At 42.5% G+C, this 20,146-nt stretch overlaps 2 protein-coding genes across 4 annotated transcripts in view; one reads left to right on the top strand and one right to left on the bottom strand.

The window, feature by feature from the left end:
* The first annotated feature begins 6,814 nt into the window (after positions 1-6,814).
* Positions 6,815-13,653, top strand: LOC106577502 (mitotic spindle assembly checkpoint protein MAD2A-like). Its single transcript, XM_014155562.3, has 5 exons — positions 6,815-6,972; positions 7,264-7,410; positions 9,062-9,182; positions 9,530-9,633; positions 11,325-13,653. The coding sequence occupies exons 1-5, from the start codon at positions 6,909-6,911 to the stop codon at positions 11,495-11,497; spliced, it is 609 nt and encodes a 202-aa protein (XP_014011037.1). The 5' UTR covers positions 6,815-6,908; the 3' UTR covers positions 11,498-13,653.
* Positions 13,654-13,704: 51 nt separating this feature from the next.
* Positions 13,705-20,146, bottom strand: part of LOC106577501 (cGMP-specific 3',5'-cyclic phosphodiesterase) — a 92,661-nt gene continuing 86,219 nt past the window's right edge. For all 3 annotated transcript variants that reach the window (XM_014155561.3, XM_014155558.3, XM_014155559.3), the window contains exons 17-22: positions 19,047-19,147; positions 18,587-18,664; positions 17,511-17,574; positions 16,011-16,085; positions 15,655-15,738; positions 13,705-15,501 (exon numbers count right to left, since the gene is read on the bottom strand). In XM_014155561.3, the coding sequence (XP_014011036.1) occupies positions 15,382-15,501; positions 15,655-15,738; positions 16,011-16,085; positions 17,511-17,574; positions 18,587-18,664; positions 19,047-19,147 (522 nt within the window). In that variant the 3' untranslated portion in view covers positions 13,705-15,381. The remainder of the gene's footprint in view (positions 15,502-15,654; positions 15,739-16,010; positions 16,086-17,510; positions 17,575-18,586; positions 18,665-19,046; positions 19,148-20,146) is intronic.

Below are 20,146 nucleotides of genomic sequence, written 5' to 3'. Positions count from 1 at the left end.
GAAGGTCAACATACCTAAGCCCTTGTCTCAGTCCTTTGTTTACAATTTCTAGGCCCATCCCTCCCCAATGGGTCATTGATGGCCAGCCGTAGTATACGGTGAGACGCCACCTGAGGGTTTGACCATGGGGCAGGGGTTTCCAGTACCTGTTTGACTGGGAGGGTTATGGTCCAGAGGAGAGTTGCTGGGTTCCTGCTATAGACATCCTGGACCTGGCCCTCATCGCCAATTTTCATCGCCGGAACCCCTGTCAGCCAGGTATGCACCCGGATAGGACACCAGCTGGCATCCCTAGGGGGGTGGGTACTGTCACGCCCTAATCTGTTTCGCCTGTTGTTGTGATTGTCTCCACCTCCAGGTATCGCTTATTTACCCCAGTGTATTTATCCCTGTGTTTCCTGTCTCTCTGTGCCAGTTCGTCTTGTATGTTTTCAAGTCAACCAGTGTGTTTTTCCCGTGCTCCTGTTTCTATTCTCCTTTTCTAGTCTTCCCGGTTTTGACCCTTGCCTGTTTTTTTTTTATGGACTCCGTACCCGCCTGCCTGACCCTTCTGCCTGCCCTGACATCGAGCCTGTCTGCCACTCTTTACCTTCTTGGACTCAGAATCTGGTTTTGACCTTTTGCTTGTCCACAACCATTCTCTTGCCTACTCCTTTTGGATTAAATAAACAACAAAGACTCTAACCATCTGCCTCCTGTGTCTGTATCTGGGTCTCACCTTGTGCCCTTATATTATTTATTTATCAAAACCCAGGCCTTTAGCGCCACCACAAGCTATTGCGCTTCCTCATTCCAGCAATGAAAATAGCTAAAATATTTATGACACACCCCTAGACCTATAGCCCCACCACAAGATTTACAATTGCATTAGGTTTGTTAAAATAGAGCCCCAAGAAGAGGCTGGACTATCCATAAAAATATATCACGCTCCTTTGGTAACTCTAATGAACATATCCTCTGCAGCAAAGGTAACCCTCGGTCTTCATTTCCTGTGGCGGTTCAGGTGATTACCTCATGAAGCTGGTTGAGAGAATGCCAAGAGTGTGCAAAGCTGTCATCAAGGCAAAGGGTGGCTACTTTGAAGAATCTGAAATATAAAATATATTTTCATTTGTTTAACACTTTTTTGGTTACTACATGATTCCATATGTGTTATTTCATAGTGTTGATGTCTTCACTATTATTCCACAATGTAGAACATAGATTAAAATTTAAGGAAAATCATTGAATGAGTAGGTGTGTCCAAACTTTTGACTGGCACTGTATATAAACAGTCTCCTTTTCCTTTCTCTGGAGTGGCTTGTGGCGGAAGAGGGTCAGAGCGGGGGCCATATGAGGTAATTCATCCCTGCTTTTAACAAGATCCCCACCTCACACAAAGGAAGCCCACTGTGGCCGCTGGGTCTATTTTTAGCTGCCAAACTGCATTCTGGTCCAGGTGGAAGTGTATTAAGTGAGCTAGCTGAGCTCGGGATGTAATTAGTGAGCCTCAACACACACACACACACACAAGCTCTGACACTAGATGAATGAGCACTGTTTTCACCCAGGCACACTGACCCTCTTTCACCATACATAAACCCTGTTTAGAAGAGCTTTTTTACCTCAATTTATGGCCTCTCTCATTGGATAGTATACACAGCAAAGGTGCGCTACAATGGTAAAGATAACACAGGACTGTTTGTGTGTGTGTGTCTGTGCATGGGCCCCTGGGCATGATGGATCTGCAGATGTGTGTCTGAGACGTGTCTGACGAACTAGTCGGATGCTTGACATGTAATGAAACATGTAAAAACACATTATAATGCCCATAAATATAAACACATACAAAATCTCATACAGTGCTTTCTTGAACAGTTTTGCTTCATTCCCCTACTAATATGGCCTATGTTTGGTGTTGGATTGCGGTCCGTGGTTCAACACAAACTTTCCCAGTACCAGTCCGTGTTTTCAGCAGAGTGGCTATTTTGCAATGCCATAACAAGAGGGAATGTACTAATACGCATCCACACACAGCAGGGATAAACAAAACCAGGTGAGTTGTATTATTGGTTGCGTCAGGCCTGCAAAGGCTGGATGTATGCAACAGGGCAGTTGTGCCAAAGCCAGGGAGTGAAACAAACACACACACATCTGCACGCATGTACACACTCATGCAAACACACACATACGCATATGCTTGCATGCGCACGCACCACACACACACACACACACACACACACACACACACACACACACACACACACACACACACCACACACACACACACACACACACACACACCCTCCTCCTCGTACCCCCACAAACACAACGTGTGTTTGTCATGAGTGTTCAAAGTTTACAGTGATCGTCAACTGATTCATGGGCTCAGCATATACATCTGGCTAACCGACTATACGGGTGTAAAAAATAACATTGGTGCATCCTGGGAAATGGGCCCTGGCTGGAGGAAAGCCTTCTGATGATAAGGCTGAATGAGATGGATAGGTAGATTAGGAGAAGAGAGCGAGAGAGCGGCCGGCAGGCAGGCATGCACAGACAGACTGCTAAAGGAAAGTTGCTGGATCATCCTCCCACAGTTCATTCTAGCAGACTCCCCCCAAAAAAAGACTAAAAAAAGAAATATGCTAGATTGGCTCTATGAACCCAGCAGGCCTCTCCACAGCAGAGTCACAGAGTCTCATATAGACAGTGAGCCAGCTACCCTCTGACTGGTCCTGTACGAAAACACAGCTGTGCCGCTGTGCACCGTGACAGGAAAGGCAAGGTCGAGACATAACGTGGGCTGGATAAGGAGAAGGTCTGGAACCATCGACTGCAAGTGGTTTCACTGCGGAAGAGAGTGTGGGACGGAGCATGAGTGGACAGTGAGGAGAAAATAGAGAAAAAGAGAAAGGGAGCGTGATAGGATAGTTACAGTGTGTTCAATGTATGTTTGGTGGGACGTTGATGGAATATTCTCCTAACCCTCAGAAAACTGGACACATGAATATTCTTGCAACGTTCTCATGAAACGTGTTTAGAACATTCAGATCTTATATTCTGGGAACATGGCAACCATGCTCTGTGTATGTTTGATGTGACGTTGATGAAATATTCTCCTGACCCACAGAAAACTGGACACAGGAATGTTCTTGCAACGTTCTCAAAAAAACGTGTCAAGAATGTTAACCTTCAGAAAAATGGACATAGGTATGTTCTTGCAACGTCCCATAAAATGTGTCTGGGACATTAATGTTGTATATTCTAAGAATATTGTAACCACGTTCGAGATAAATTCTGCTTGACATTAAGGGAATGTTCTAACTTTAACACCAAAACATGCTAAAAAAGTTATCAGAATTGTTTTGCTAGCATAGATAGCATGTTCCCCTAATGGAAAACTGGACACTCAAACATTACGGGAACATTACCGGTAACATTACAAAAACATTCTCTCTCCCTAGAATTGTTAGCTGGGGTTACCATTAAACAGTAAACACATACTCTATGCATTAGCCATCACTATCCTGTGTTTAACAAAGCTTGTTTGAAAAGAGAGACCTTATAGGACATAAAAAATCCGACACTGAATCGTATTTAGTGACCATCATTAATCAGAGAAACGTTAGCTGACACACATACACATCTCTGACAGCGCTATAGGCCTAGCATAAACATCCTGTGGTGTGTGTGCGTGTATATGACATAATAAAGCATTAGGGGTGTGTGTGTGTGTGTGTGTGTGTGTGTGTGTGTGTGTGTGTGTGTGTGTGTGTGTGTGTGTGTGTGTGTGTGTGTGTGTGTGTGTGTGTGTGTGTGTGTGTGTGCGTGCGTGTGCGTGCGTGTGTGTGTGTGTGTGTTAATCTCCAGCTGTTGCTTATGGAACACTAGGGAACACAGGCAAAGTGCCAGGAGGGTAAGTGTACACATCTGTCACTAAAGGGATAGAATCTGTCCTCTCTCTCTCTCTCTCTCTCTCTCTCTCTCTCTCTCTCTCGCTATCTGCTAAGACCTGGGAGAATGAATTTGCTACAAACACTTCATCATACTGTGTGTTGACAGCATAACATCAGCACACAAACCTAACACCTCGCATGCCATGTGCTGGTGGGAATTTAACGTTTCGATTCACAAAATAAGCGGTGGCCAAACTTGATATGGTATTAAATAAATAGTACTTATTTTGAAAATCTGTCATTATACACATTTGCATGTAAAGGGGGAGTTATTATACATGAATTATGTTGTTATAATGTTTTGTTGCGGTGTTTGAAAGCCAGAGTGTGATTTTCTATTTATACAATGATAAAATAGTAGTAGTTTAGGCCTAGTGGTACTGGGAACTGGACTCAAAACAAGTAAGCCATTCAAAAGAGTTGCTGACACCCAAAAGAGAGAAGAGAAAGACAACTCTTTTCACTTTTTGTGAAATAGTATAACTTTTAGTCTTGAGAGGACTTCATGCCAGCATCCACAGTCTCTTTTGTGAAACGTAACACTGGTGCTGAGGTCTTTGGATACAATTATTGAACAGTTAGATTGCACAATCTGAAAAATGACAGCCGGTTGGTCGGTTGGTTATTCAGTGGGCTGGGATTGGACCAGACTCAAGCACCACTTGGCCAATACTGTTGTTCAAGGCCAGAGGGAGGACCACCAACTTTTATTTTTATCGTCATTGGAAAGTTATCACATTGTTGCTAATTTAAAGCAGAGACTTTGTTCAAATTCAAACAGAAATGTGAGAATGAAGGACTTTGATGCATTCGTAGGCCTATTAAAAATATATATACAGTGAGTATACAAAACATTAAGAACAACCTTCTTTTTCCACTCTTTCCACATAGACTGACCAGGTGAATCCAGGTGAAAGCTATGATCCCTTATTGATGCCACTTGTTAAATCCACTTCAATCAGTGTAGATGAAAGGGAGGAGACAGGTTAAAGAAGGATTTGTAAGTCTTGAAACAATTGAGACATGGACTGTGTGTGTGCCATTCAGAGGGTGAATAGGCAAGATAAAAAATGTAAGTGCGTTTGAACAGGCTATGGTAGTAGATGCCAGGCGCATCGATTTGTGTCAAGAACTGCAGCACTGCTGGGTTTTTCACACTCAACAGTTTCCTGTGTGTATAAGGAATGGTCCAGCACCCAAAGGACATCCAGCGAACATGACACAACTGTGGAACGCTTTCGACACCTTGTAGAGTCCATGCCCCAACGAATTGTGGCTGTTCTGAGGGAAAAAGGGGGGTTGCAACTCAATATTAGGAAGGTGTTCCTAATGTATGCAATATTCAGTGTATATACAGGCCAGGCTATAGGACCATGCATTTTTCTTGATCATATGACCTGAACAGGAAAAACTCCAGACCATATATTCAGTCACATGGTCAGGAAAAACTCCTGGCTCAATTCATCACACCTCCACATATTGGAAAATGAATCTTTGTCACAGCTAACCTGTGTGAGGCCTAAACTAGTCTGCAGCCTCTTCAACGCTATGAGAGATATCTGGTACACTTTAGGTTTTTACAAGGTCCTCTCCTTGTCCTGTACTGTATTTGATCGAAGGCTAGGTAACCTTTGCTGTGGCACCAGGGAGTACCAGGACTGGGGAAAGGCTATCGGCTATATTTTACACACAAACACAACCCTGCTATGGTGTATTCTACACCTCTTAAATCCTGCGTTTAGTTGATGGGCTTTTGTGTTCTTTACCCTTGTCTGGATGTTCACAGAACTTTCATAACTTATTGATAGGATGATGAATGCGAACATCATGCCTGTGGTAGAGGATAATGCATGTTTCAATGACCAATGTGTGAGTACTGTGCAAAAGGTAATTTCACTGTTAGGTCATATTGCCTGTATGGTTATCCACAGTACCAGGAAAGAGAAAGTGCTTTCCATAGACAACATCACATTTTCAGGTGTGGCATTATTCCTCAACAGTGTTGTGACATCTGGCAGATGATATAGTTATCGCTGGAAAAATGTAAGATTGTTGCACATATGGTTTTTGACTTGATGGTGTGTTGTAGCTCATCTAAAATGAAAAAAGAAAGACAAAGTGGTGGTCAAAGGCAGGTCGCTGGTGAGAGGGTAAAGGGTAATAAGATCCTTTCATATTTACAAATAACTTTTCCCAGCAGCACTATTGCTATCTCTAAAGAATAATTATGACGAAGAAGATCGTAAAACCGCAAACCCTGTAAGTCATAATGATTTTGTAGTGGCCTATGAATTAAACAGTAAAAGATAATGGTGTTGAAACAGTCTAGAGTAAGAACATGTTGAGAAAAAAAATGGAATGGTTAAAGGGGCAATCAGCAGTTGCTACATCCATTATTGGATTTATGAATGAAATGATATGCACCCATTGACTCTTGAAGAATATAACGTATAAATGACTCATGAGCTTAGTTTAACTGTCTTACCTTATCAGAACTCAAAATATAAGCTTGTTTTACAAACACTGTATAGCCTCAAAACATGGTTAAAACTATGATTTTGATATCATGGATGATCAGTCCTTGCATCCATACACTGTCTGTGAATTTGAGCGATTACATTTCTGCAGCCCCATCCCTCAGCTTTTTACCGAAACAGTGGCGGGGAGTCGCTTTGTTATTGTTGTAACTGCTGATTGGAAAAGCATATGCTATGTCTGGAGGCTTCTTATACAGTATAACGGCATGGATGAGAAATTACCTGCAGAAGTTTGTAAATCTCTAAATCTAGTGAACATCGCCCTCTAGAGTAAAAAAGCCAACATTGTTGAAAACGTCATCAACTATGCGACACGTTGGTAAAACGCATGCGCAGGAAGTCCAACGCTAACAAATTTCAAACTGGGCGGCGGGTAGAAAGATCTGACGAGAAAATACAATACAGTAAAAGGATATAGCTAAATAGTTAAATAATGACGAGCACACTGAAAGGTATTACCCTGAAAGGAAGCGCTGAGCTTGTGGCCGAGTTTTTCTGTAAGTATTTCACCAACTTGGTTTTATTTGGGCAGTTTTTGTGACTGATCAACAAAAAAAAGGAAAGGCATGCTGCATGAATAACATGGCGAGGATTTTCTTTGTGGAAGCTAGCTAACATTGTTTTCAGCTACCACATACGCATTTGTGCACGGCCATACGTTGTAAATGTATTTGCTTCAATCATAGTTATCAACATTCTGTATTTTGTAGATAGGTTAACTAGCTAACTTAACTACCAGTGTGGTTGGTTGTAACGTTTAGCTAGTTATGTTGTTTTTCTCCCTGCAGCATTCGGTATCAACAGCATCCTGTACCAGCGAGGGATCTACCCTCCGGAGACGTTCTCCCGAGTCACCCAGTATGACATGAGCCTTCAGCTCACTACTGACACCAAGCTGAAGAACTACCTGACCAACGTGGTATCTCAACTCAAAGGTACAGAATGAAATAAACGTCATTTAGTTGAATTTAGCACATGCGCAGAACGTTATTTGGGAGCAGGGGACAGCGACTGCCATATCACACAGTACAGTGATTGTATCTCTCTGATCTTAACTCCGAAAAAACTATCCAATTGTCATTCTGAAGTAAAAGTAGAGATACCCTAATGGAGAATGACTAAAGTGAAAGTCACCCAGTAAAATACTGCTTGAGTAAATGTAGAAGTCATTTAAACTTCCGTATATTAACGGCACCATTTAGTTGTTTTTATTTATGGAGGCCATGGGTCGAGGGCTGCGGAACCTGCAGTTCTCGACAGAGATCATTGCTGCGCGTTCGGTGTTTTTTAGGCTGGGAGTGGGCGATCAGATTAGACAATTTTGTGAAGAAAATAATTTTGTTCCGCAGATTATTTGGAAACTGTAGTCTTTCTGCTTTGTATGAGTTAGCCTAAGCTTACCTATTGTATGAAAAGCACATCATTGTTGCATTATTTACACACTCAGAATGCACCGCTTCAAGTTAAATCGCCCACCTCTCCTCTTTGTTCACATTGGCAGTGGTGTAAAGCACTTAAGTAAAACATACTGTAATGTTACTTAAGTATTTTGGCGGGGATAGGTGTACTTTTATATTTTTTACAACTTTTACTTCACTACATTCCTAAAGAAAATTATGTACTTTTTACTCCATAAAGTTTCCCTGATACCCAAAAGTATTGTTACCATTTTGAAAGTTTAGCAGGACAGGAAAATGGTCCAATTCAAGCACTTATCAAGAGAGCATCCCTGGTCATCCCTACTACCTGATCTGGCGGATTCACTAAACACAAATGCTTCATTTGTAAATTGACTGAGTGTGCCCCTGGCTATCCATCAAGTTAAAAAAATATATATATTGTCATCTGGTTTGCTTAATATTCGAAATTAGAAATGATGTATGTTTTTACTTTAGCAATTACATTTACTTTTGATACTTATGTAGTATTTTACTGGGCAACTTTTACTTGAGTCATTTTCTATTACGGTATGTTTACTTTTACTCAATTGGGTAACTTTTCCACCGCTGCACATTAGCAGTTTGAGGTGAATCAAATCCTATTTATTTGGATATCCGATTTGAATCTTTACTTTTTCCTGCAGTCTGAATAAATGTGGCTTGCTATAAATCTGAATCCTGGCCATTTGAACTGTCTGAATGGTTAAATCTGATTGATTTGCATGCAAGTTTTTACTTTTATTTAACCTTTATTTAACTAGGCAAGTCAGTTAAGAACATTTTCTGGCCTACCGGGGAACAGTGGGTTAACTGCCTTGTTCAGGGGCAGAACGACAGATTTATTTTTCCTCGTCAGCTCGGGGATTCGATCCTGCAACCTTTCGGTTACTCGCCCAACGCTCTAACCACTAGGCTACCTGTGGCTTGCTAGCTACACTGTTGACATGGTTTACAAACAAATTAGTGAATGTGCTAAATCAAAAGGGGTGCAGTCAAAAGTGATTGAAATCAAATGGAGAGACCCAATAGCCTTGTCAGACTCTGAAGGACTTTGAGTTAGGGTTCAGCCAGACTTGGGTTTTCACCATCTTGATCATTGTTTTTTTTTACACTGTAGTCTGGTGTATAACTTGTCTCTGTATTGCAGAGTGGCTGTTTGACTGCACAGTGCAGAAGCTGGTGCTGGTGATCACATGTCTGGAGACCAACGAGGTGCTGGAGAGGTGGCAGTTTGACATTGAGTGTGACAAGAGTGCCAAGGAGATCAGGTAATGGAGGATACTCCAGCAGTGGACCTGACCACCACACACAGCCACCACTACTTAGAACACGCTGGACTATTTGTAGCCTTATAGTACTTCCCACCAGGCCACTAGGAACACTGTCATACTTTGAGAATGTGGGTACTTTTTATGAAGAGGTAATCACTTTATGCCCTTTGGCTATTTTTGTTGCATTTGCTATTTCACCGCTTGCCAATGTTGACTTTTGCTATCATGCAGATCGCTGCAGTTAGGACAAGGTTAAGTCATGCCTGACCACTTGGTGCAATAGTGCAGTATGGTTTGACATTGAGAGTAAATGTGTGGTTGTCTTTGTGTCTCTCTTCTCTCAGTGCTCCCAGGGAGAAATCCATCAAGTCCATCCAGGATGAGATTCGCTCAGTCATCAGACAGATCACCGCCACTGTCACCTTCCTACCCCTGCTGGAGACTGCCTGTGAGTACTGTGTGTGTGAACCAGTGTTTCCGTTGTCCGTTAATTGGTGGCTTTTGGCCAATACAAAAAAGAAATACAAGAAGGCAGACAAACCAAAATATTGCCGGACACGTTGTGTGCCAGAAAATATCCTGATGAAAACAAATATCCTATGTGGTCTTTCTAGAAATAATGAGGCCAATGTGTGACATTGGGATAAAAAAATATTGTGAAACACAACATTTAAAGGATTTTCATGCAGTTCCACATGTGTACTGAGAGAAATAAAAGTGAATTGACCCACAACAACAGGTCTAGGACTATACATCCTTTAAGCAGGGTTCATACAGACATTGGCAAGTGAAATTCAACGACTTTCGGGGATTTTTTCCAAGCACTTAGTTGTAATTATAAGGGTGCAGGAGAACTTTTAAATTGGCTCCAATAATTGCAAGGACCTTTCAAAGCACCAAATTAAGGAAATGTCTGATTTAAGGTAGGCCTAAGAGATACTTGAATTTCTGAGCTCCAAGTTCAAGTAGGCTACGTCAAGCCCCTTGTATTGTTTAACATTGCATTTTGTTTTTTGGAAAACAAAATGTATTTGTAATGTTATTTCATTACCACTAGGCTATGTAACTTGTCATTATATCCATAATAATTCACAGGAATAGCTTTGGGTGTTGTGCAATACTCTATCCTCCACAATTGCGCACAGTGGACTCGGTGTACAATCCAAGGCACAAAAACATGAACACATTACCTTGATCCTTCATCTGTTAAATTGTCAAGCAGACAATAACAATAACCGACGATCAACATCAATTTGCTAAGGATATTAGATTCAGCGTGGATCCAGACACAACTGTCTTCACCGGCATAACTAATGAGACACCAAATACTCTGGACGTTCCTCACGAACACCTGTTTTCACATGTGCTATCACTACAGCTGTTTGACACTTGACTGTCATTTGAAAAATTCCTTCCTGGATCAGATGTGTGAAAATATCAAAGCGTAACTAATCAGCTGGACACCAAATGCGCATCCAACAAGTATTGTGCAGAATTATTGAAGAACCACGTTAATGACAATATCGATTTAAGTTTTAAGTATCAAGGTAAGATGACTATCGGTTAGAAGCATTCATTTTTGCAATCACATTTACTATTGTGGATTTGTGTGCCTGTGTGAACTGTTTTTGCCCTGTAACATAAGGAGATACGAAATGTTATGTAGTTATACTGCATTTCTGAGATCTCTATACAAACAACTCTGACAGCTAGATCCAGGATTCTTACAGGGTTCGAATTCAATGTCTAATTTAACTAATTAATGCATAAAATATGATAATGACAACTTACGACATAAATGCAAGGACAGAAAAGGGTTAAACAGGTTTTATATAAACTTGTGAATTTTTTTGAATAAAGCTATGATCCCCCTCCCCTATATATTAATGTAATGACAAGAAAAAAACTGGCAGATTTGTTATCAATGATTTATCAACAGCTGTAACTAGTTGTCCAGTGTAGGAAGTCCTCACTGGTACCCTAGGTTATAGAAAGACCCATTGACCGCATTGTACAAAGAGCCTATGTTGAGTTGGTAGGCTATCATTTCTCCTTGTATAATTATTGCAGTCACTTCCATGTGGTGTTAATGACATTTTACCACGCTGCCTGATGATAACCCTTGATCTTTCTCCCCAGGTGCCTTCGACCTCCTCGTCTACACCGACAAGGACCTGGAAGTGCCGGACAAGTGGGAGGAGTCAGGCCCCCAGATCATTGACCAGTCGGAGGAGGTTCGCCTGCGCTCCTTCACCACCTCCATCCACAAGGTCAACAGCATGGTGACCTACAAGAGGACCGACTCAGCCTAGAACCTGACCTCTAACCTATGACCCCCACTGTACATAGTTAACTCTCATGGTCGCCTCTCCCCTGCTGCGTACTATAGGTATGTTGGAGATTGACTACAACTGATCTACAAATCATACTCGGTAGTCATTTAGGATACCAGGTGATTTGTAGATGAGTCAGTTTGGAGTCCCCGGCTGCAATCTCAAACGCACACAATGCATATGACACAATACATATGAAAACAGAAATGTTACACTGCCCTCTTCTCCCTTCAACTCATGTCTCATTATCTTTACATACAGTGCCTTCAGAAAGTATTCTGGCCCCTTAACTTTTTCCACGTTTTGTTACAGCTGTATTCGTATTATGTATTCAATGTTATTTCCCCCCTCATCAATCGTCACACAATACCCCATAATGACAAAGCAAAATAGTTTGAAAAAATGTATTTTTGCTAATTTATAACAAACTGAAATATCACGTTTACATAAGTATTCAGACCCTTTACTCAGTACTTTGTTGAAGCACCTTTGGCAGTGATTACAGTATCAAGTCTTCTTTGTTATGACGCTACAAGCTTGGCACACCTGTATTTGGGGAGTTTCTCCCATTTTTCTCTGCAGATCCTCTCAAGCTCTGTCAGGTTGGATGGGGAGCATTGCTGTACAGCTATTTTCAGGTTTCTCCAGAGATGTTCGATCGGGTTCAAGTCCGGGCTCTGGCTGGGCCCCTCAAGGACATTCAGAGACTTGTCCCGAAGCCACTCCTGCGTTGTCTTGGCTGTGTGCTTAGGATCGTTGTCCTGTTGGAAGGTGGAACCCCCCCAGTTTTTTTATCTCTCTGTACTTTACTCCGTTCATCTTTCCCTCCCAGTCCCTGCCGCTGAAAAACATCCCCACAGCATGATGCTGCCACCACCATGCTTCACCATAGGGATGGTGCCAGGTTTTCTCCAGACGTGACACTTGGCATTCAGGCCAAAGAGTTCAATCTTGGTTTCATCAGACCAGAGAAACTTGTTTCTCATGGTCTGAGAGTCTTTAGGCGACTTTTGTTTTTAGGTGCCTTTTGGCAAACTCCAAGCGGGCTGCCGTGCCTTTTACTGAGGAGTGGCTTCCGTCTGGCCACTCTACCATAAAGGCCTGATTGGTGGAGTGCTGCAGAGATGGTTGTCCTTCAGGAAGGTTCTCCAATCTCCACAGAGGACCTCTAGAGCTCTGTCAGAGTGACCATCGGGTATTTGGTCACCTCCCTGACCAAGACCCTTCTCCCCCGATTGCTCTCGGAAGAGTCTTGGTGGTTCCAAACTTCTTCCATTTAAGAATGATGGAGGCCACAGTGCTCTTGTGGACCTTCAATGCTGCAGACATTTTTTGATAGCTTTCCCCAGATTTGTGCCTCGACACAATCCTGTCTCAGAGCTCGACGGACAATTCCTTCGACCTCATAGCTTGGTTTTTGCTCTGACATGCACTGTCAACTGTGGGACCTGATATAGACAGGTATGTGCCTTTCCAAATCATGTCCAATCAATAGAATTTATCACAGGTGGACTCCAATCAAGTTGTAGAAACATCAAGGATGATAAAAGGAAACAGGATGCACCTGAACTCAATTTCAAGTCTCATAGCAAAGGGTCTGAATACTATGTAAATAAGGTATTTCATTTTTTTTATTTGTAATACATTTGCAAAAATTGCGTTATGGGGTATTGTGTGTAGATTGAGGATTTTTAAAATGTAATCCATTTTAGAATAAGGCTGTACTGTAGCAAAATGTGGAAAAAGTCAAGGGGTCTCTGAAGGCACTGTGTGTGTATAAATAGTCCTTTTATACTGTTTATTCTGTCCTGTCTTTTTCTCTGTGTATCGGGATACTTTGTTCTTCCTGGCTCACTGCTTTGATGTACATATTGCCTGTAAGTGGTCACTGATCCACTTTGCATTCATTTTTTTCTTGTCTTCTATCCAGTTCTGAGCCTCTCTGTTTTAGAAGCTAGTGGTTTGTGTTGTATTTTTAAGAAATATTCCTGAAATATGTGTCCATTTGATCGTCCTCAAGTCTGATCTGTGTGTTACTACTGCAATTGCCCAGAAGGTGGCAAAGTAACACGTTTTTTTAGTTCTGCTTAGTTATCATCTCTCTGTAAATGTAAAATAAATGGTTGTTTAGACAAGTATGACATTATCCAAAGTTTGTTTGCACAAATGACATGGCACATAGAAAATAAGCAGTATCCTTTTTAATGGGATGTACCATTCAACTTGTCTCACAGTGTTCTTCAGAGTCAACGAGAAGGAGGGGGGAAAACCCTTCATGTCTTTACACGGAACCATTTCTACATGTCATATTACCTCAGCCTCCACTAACAACCAACAGGGCTGCTGTCCTGTGACTACACACAGCCATCTTTATCGATGCTGTAACTTCACATGCAACACCACAGGTCTATCATTGAAGTAACACATCTTCTCTAGAAAAAAGGAAAAGCAACTATCCTCTTTTTTTTTTAAAGCACAAATTCAGGAACTACAGTATTTCTGGAAACTTCTTCAAGTACAAAATACAACCACGGTAACAACTGTGGTCCTCGGAGGGACCACGTACGTCTACACGGATAAGTGCTGCAGTTAGGACATGGTTAAGTAACATTTGGATGAGTTTCTCCTGTGAATGACAGTGACGCAGTTCACATATCTCTACCTGAAAACTACTATAGTATATCATGTGAATGTTGGAGGCAGAAAGTTTAGAGAAAGAGAGTGGGTGGTTATTCAGTCCTGTCATTTCCTGTATTGGAAGAAATGTAAAAAGAAAATAACTCTATAATGCCATTTTAAAATGTTCCACTACAAATACAAATTACCTCAAGGTAGACTGACAACATTGCAAATTGATTTTGGGCTTCTGACTGTCAAGCTCTGTTTCAACTAGACACCCCAGCCTCACATTCAACACGTTTCAAAAAGGACCACCTGCTGGGCTTGTCCATTATGAGGGCCAACAGGGTGGACAAGTGGCTACATACAAATGGGTTATTTTTTAAGTGTGAAATTGGACCTTTCATACCTATCATGTCACAGGAAGGCAGTGGAATCTTCTAGACCACGTGTCTAGTCTTTGGCTCCTTTACAATTTGCAAAGTTAAAATAATATAACACCTAAAAATACACATATGAATGGTCGAGTGATGTTTTCAAAGCAGAGACATTTGGATCGTTTGGTAATAAAACATACATTGTTTTATAAAGACGTGTGAGTGTGTGAGTTCTCAACATGAAACTGACGATACAGTATAGAAATCTAATAAATATATAAAACATAAATATGCAATAGTTATAACGAGTGACAATGTTACAAAAATGTATGTTCTCTCAAAATCTTTGTGGTGTGTGCGTGCACCCTGGTGTTACAAACAAGCTTCTTACTGTGGTGCTGTACGGTGTGTAGAAAGTAAAGTATCTGTACTAAGACCTGGGTTCAAATAGTATTTGTAATCTTTAATTGAGCTTTCCTGGTGCAATGGCACCAGTCTATTGTACAAATCCTGCCCCGCCCATCTGGCACTCCGGGAAAGCTCAAATTATTTGCGAGATTTCAGATACTGTTTGAACCCAGGTCTGTCTGTCTACAGTACTATGGTGTCATATTGATCCCTCGGAGCTCAGTAGGCCAATGGTAGCCGCGCACACGCAAACCTCTCTCCTCTCCTGTCCAGTCTACTTCACTTCCTCCGACTAAGGGATATACTATAGTGAGACTTCCTTCATGTAGGGAGTCGACTTTGTGCAAAAATAAAAAAAGACTATGGTAATAAATATAGCTTAGTGTTGATGCGGTCTGCTCGGGGGTGGGGTGGTGTAGGGTTGGAGTGATAGTGGGGATGGCGGGACGTTGACCATTTCTACACCACTCCGTTGAAGAAGCCTTTGTCGCCCTGTTCGGCCAGAATCTTCCAATTCTGTCTGTTCTTCTGGCAGCCCTCGAGTAGTGGGGAACACGACTCAGACATACCAGCCAGGGTCTGATGGACAGACAGACCGAGAGAGAGAGAGAGAGGGGAACAGGGAGAATGATAGCGCACCTTCCTTATGTCAGTGTTTACATGTCACACATGGTATATGGCCAATTGCATTTTTCTTAAACATGACAAAGATCAATCACTGATGTGCCTCACCTCATACAGCTGTGTACAGATGGCATCGATGAACGACACCTGCATGCTTGGAATCTTATCGCGCTTTTCTCGATTCATCAGATCCTAGGAAAGGAAACGAGCTTCAGAAAACATCGATTTTTTTTTAAAGTCCTAATCTAATTTGCTCTCAAATTGATATCTGACTCATCTTGCCAACTTGTCAAAACCTAGCTCTGCACAAAGTCAGCATGTCCACATGCCAGGATATTACAATCAGAGCCTTGTAATTCAATTTCACAAACCCTGATTTCCAATGGTATTGGCCCAACTAGGCAATGTAATAGTGCAATACAGAATAATAATTGCAGGTGGTAAGGCATTGAAGAAGTGCTTACTATTGGCTCAATGTTGAGTTCTTGTCTCTCCTTGTCCCCTTGCTCAAAGAACTCTGTAGCCACTAGCTCGGCTATCTGCAAGAGAAGATGGAGAGAGACAGACAAAAAAGAAAGGCAGCTTTTAAATGTGCCTCAAAGTGGAATGATGTTTCAATCGGGTAAAGGACAAATGGAACCCTCATAGTCTTTTCAACAACCGCGTGCAGAGTCCGGTTTGATAGGATACAACCCTAGGATTGTGTCTGAATAAATGCTTCAGCCAATCGTTTGTCCTATTCAGGCTTTTTAGTTTGTTCACGCCTTTCGCAGATATCTATGCATTTCAATGGAGTTGTTTTACACGAATGTGATACGAGGCAGGTCGAGAGGGAACGGAGGCTGGATCAGCAATCGTCCTCCTGTTATGTGGATCAAAAGGAAATTCTCTGTTGCCAATTTCATCTGATGCCCCACAATAGCACTCGCTCAGCACCCTATAAAGTGTTCCTTGACATTTCTAGCACGGGAATGATGCAATAGCGAGAGAGAGAAATAAATATAGATAGAAAGAAAAAAGCATCATGGTTTCTGCTTCTGAACAGAGTAACAGCCCTGCTGCATTGACAGACTGTTTCTCTTAACAAGGGATCAATAAGATCTGACTAGGGCCTCGGGTCCCCAATCAAGGAAGTGTGTGTGTGTGTGTGTGTGTGGCAGCCATCTGCGGAACACTGATTGGAGCTGTGTAATCAAGACTAGAGAGCCGCGGGGGTTGGGGGGGTTCAGTTGAGGAAAGGAGAGAATGCCGGGGGGGGGGGGGGAGAGAGAGAGAGGAGGAGAGACATTTTTGTACACATCTTGGCTGAAATAGCATCAACTCTAATAATATCTACTGAGCTCAACGGAATATGTATGTATGTGAAAGAGACCGTGTGTGTGCACAAATTGTTAAGACTGTACTGAATTGCATTTGTGTGTGTGTGTGTGTGTGTGTGTGTGTGTGTGTGTGTGTGTGCGTGTGCGTGCATATCAGTTCTGTAGGTATTATGTAAGGAGAGGAGAGGACAGGGCTACAGCAGTTTGTGTCTATCCTCTAATGAGCATCTAGCTCTTTGATCACACACACACACACACACACACACACACACACACACACACACACACACACACACACACACACACACACACACACACACACACACACACACACACACACACACACACACACACACACGGCTAGAGGCCTGTCTGAACCTCTCCCTCCATTGCACCGAGGGAGCCTAATGAGGAACAGGAGAAACAGACTTACACAGGGGAGTTGAAGTGAGACGGGTAGAAGGAGAAAGAGAGCGACAGAAAGAAAGAGAACATAATCTAATGGGAGAAAAGAAAAGGCAGAGGTACTCATAAAGGAGAAAGACATGTTTCTAAGGATTTCAAAGGAGATACCAGTAACAAGACAGTTTGGTTGATAAAGTGAGTCTTGAGTGTAGTGAAAGTTATCTAACTGGACAGTCTTACCCTCTTCTGTATTGGCCAAGGCTTGGTAATGGCAGAAATATCACATGCAGTCATCAGCATTGACCTTCAGGGGGTAATAAACCAACACAAAAGCATTGTAAGACAAGTCGAGAGCTTTACACTGAGTGTTCTTTCCATGACATACACTGAACAAAAATATAAATGGAAAATTAAACAATTTCAAAAATGTTGATGAGTTATGGTTCATATAAGGAAATCAGTCAATTGAATTAAACTCATTAGGCCTGAATCTATGGATTTGACATGACTGGGCAGGGGTGCAGCCATGGGTGGGCCTTGGAGGGCATAGGACCACCCACTGAGGAGCCAGGCCCAGCCAAACAGAATGTGTTTTTCCCCACAAAAAGGCTTTTCTGATGACAACCCCCCCCCCCCCCCCTGTGATTAGGAAGGTGTTCCTAATGTTTTGTACACTCAGGTATATTATACACCAGGGTTTAGTGATGGGGGAAAAAAATGTATAGTTACACATCGCAATATAATTTTTGGACAATATTATATTGATACTTTGACTCCAACTATCGATTTGTTCAAAATAATGATATTTATTAGCTAGAGCTAGTCGGCTGTACCTGCAACAAAACTCTGGTATTTTCATCCTATAGCTTGTTCTCATCTTCTTTTCAAATGGTGAGTCAGCATATTTTCATCACTTTAATCCCATGAATAATCAAAACTCACTTTCTCATGTTCTCTTTTGTCTCCCTGCAGCAGACATACTGAGCAATATGTTTGGAACATCAAATCGCAATACATATCTTATCCGCACCTAAGTGTTGTGATAATATCGTATCGTGAAGTCCCTGGCAATTCCCAGCCCTACCAGGGTTCATGTCAATTCCACCTCAATCCACTCCATTTAGAAAGTGAAATCAAATAAAATGGCATATTATTTTCTATGGGGACTTTTTCATTGGGAATGTTTGATAGGGAATTTCAATTGCCTTTCGAAATTGACTGAATTGAAATGGAATTGATCCCAACCTTGACAGACACAAATAATCTATCCCCAGGTGAATGGTGAAGATGGTATACTGTAGGTAGTGTCCACTAACCTCAGTAAGTCTTTATGGTAGTCATCATCCCAGACAAACTGGCTGTTCTTGGTCAGCTCAAAGAACTCTCCTCTCCTCCTGAAAAGATAAACAGATATCCAATTAACTGCATATCTCCCCTCCGCCTACAGTCTAGTTATACGCCCACACTTCAGACAGGGAGAGAGGGGAAAAAAGAGAGAGAAGGAGGGAGAGGGAGGGGATATTAGGAGAGAGGTGGGTGTAAAAAAAAAGAGATAAATGTGTGATAGAGGTGAGGGGGGAGAGAGATACAGTAAATCACAGTTTCAGCACATCATCATAGGATCTTCTAATGAATAAGCCAATGGGTTTCCACTTCCACCTTAACATTTTCCACAGCCCATCAACCTAAGTTGAAGTTATAATGAAAACTGCATAAAATTCGACTTGAATGGGCTCCCTCTGTGAGCGTCCCAGCTGTGTGTGACATTTAACCTACTTCATGTACAGAGCCAGGTCCGTTGCCAGAATAGCCCTCTCGATCATCTTCAGAGTGGCCTTGTACTCATCCAGAGACAGACTGCTCAGAATCTGATTCCCCTGGGGGAGAGAGAGGGAAGGGACAGAGCGAGAGAGAGAGGGAGGGAGATGGAGGGAGAGGAGAGAGAGAGAGGGAGGGATATGGAGAGAGAAAGAGAGAGAGGGGAGGGAGTGGAGGGGTGGAGAGAGAAAGAGAGAGGGAGGGAGGGAGGGAGGGTGGAGGGGTGGAGAGAGAAAGAGAGAGGGAGGGATATGGAGAGAGAAAGAGAGAGAGAGGGAGGGATATGGAGAGAGAAAGAGAGAGGGAGGGAGTGGAGATGGAGAGAGGGAGGAGAGAGAGAGAGAGAGGGGAGGGATATGGAGAGAGAAGGAGAGAGAGAGGGAGGGAGGGAGGGAGAGGGGGGGGGTGGAGAGAGAGAGAGAGGGCGGGAGAGGAGGGAGGGAGGGAGGGGTGGAGAGAGAAGGAGAGAGAGAGAGATGGAGAGAGAAGGAGAGCGAGAGGAAGGGAGATGGAAAGAGAGAGAGAGGGAGGGAGATGAAGAGAGAAAGAGAGAGAGGGAGGGAGATGGAGAGAGAAAGAGAGAGAGAGGGAGATGGAGAGAGAAAGAGAGAGAGATGGAGAGAGAAAGAGAGCGAGAGGAAGGGAGATGGAGAGAGAAAGAGAGCGAGAGGAAGGGAGATGGAGAGAGAGGGAGGGAGATGGAGAGAGAAAGAGAGAGAGAGATGGAGAGAGAAAGAGAGCGAGAGGGGAGGAGGGAGATGGAGAGAGAAAGAGAGAGAGAGGGAGGGAGATGCAGAGAGAAAGAGAGGCAGGGCGTACAAGTTATTGAGCAAGTTCAACTATAGCATGGGTGCCATGGAAACACAAATTCCACAACACTCGTAATCAATTCAACAATTGGATCTGCTCTCCTTTCTTTGCGATGTGTGTGTATAATGGTGTGTTTGTGTGTGTCAATGTGTGTGTGTGTCTACTACATCCCAGATTAACTAAGTGTTGCTCTCCAGTGAATCTGTGCCCATAAAGATGAAGCACTACTTTATTACACCATAGTGTAG

The sequence above is a fragment of the Salmo salar genome, chromosome 18, assembly GCF_965601325.2.
Source record: "Salmo salar chromosome 18, fSalSal1, whole genome shotgun sequence".
NCBI classification, from domain to species: Eukaryota; Metazoa; Chordata; class Actinopteri; order Salmoniformes; family Salmonidae; genus Salmo; species Salmo salar.
Note: the sequence above shows the minus strand (reverse complement) of the source record. Positions and strands in the feature narration are given on the sequence as shown.

Coding starts and splice junctions, on each gene's coding strand:
- LOC106577502 (XM_014155562.3), top strand. CDS start 6,909: ATGACGAGCACACTGAAAGGTATTACCCTGAAAGGAAGCGCTGAGCTT. Junction 9,183..9,529: donor AAGAGTGCCAAGGAGATCAG/GTAATGGAGGAT, acceptor CTCTTCTCTCAG/TGCTCCCAGGGAGAAATCCA. Junction 9,634..11,324: donor ACCCCTGCTGGAGACTGCCT/GTGAGTACTGTG, acceptor CTTTCTCCCCAG/GTGCCTTCGACCTCCTCGTC.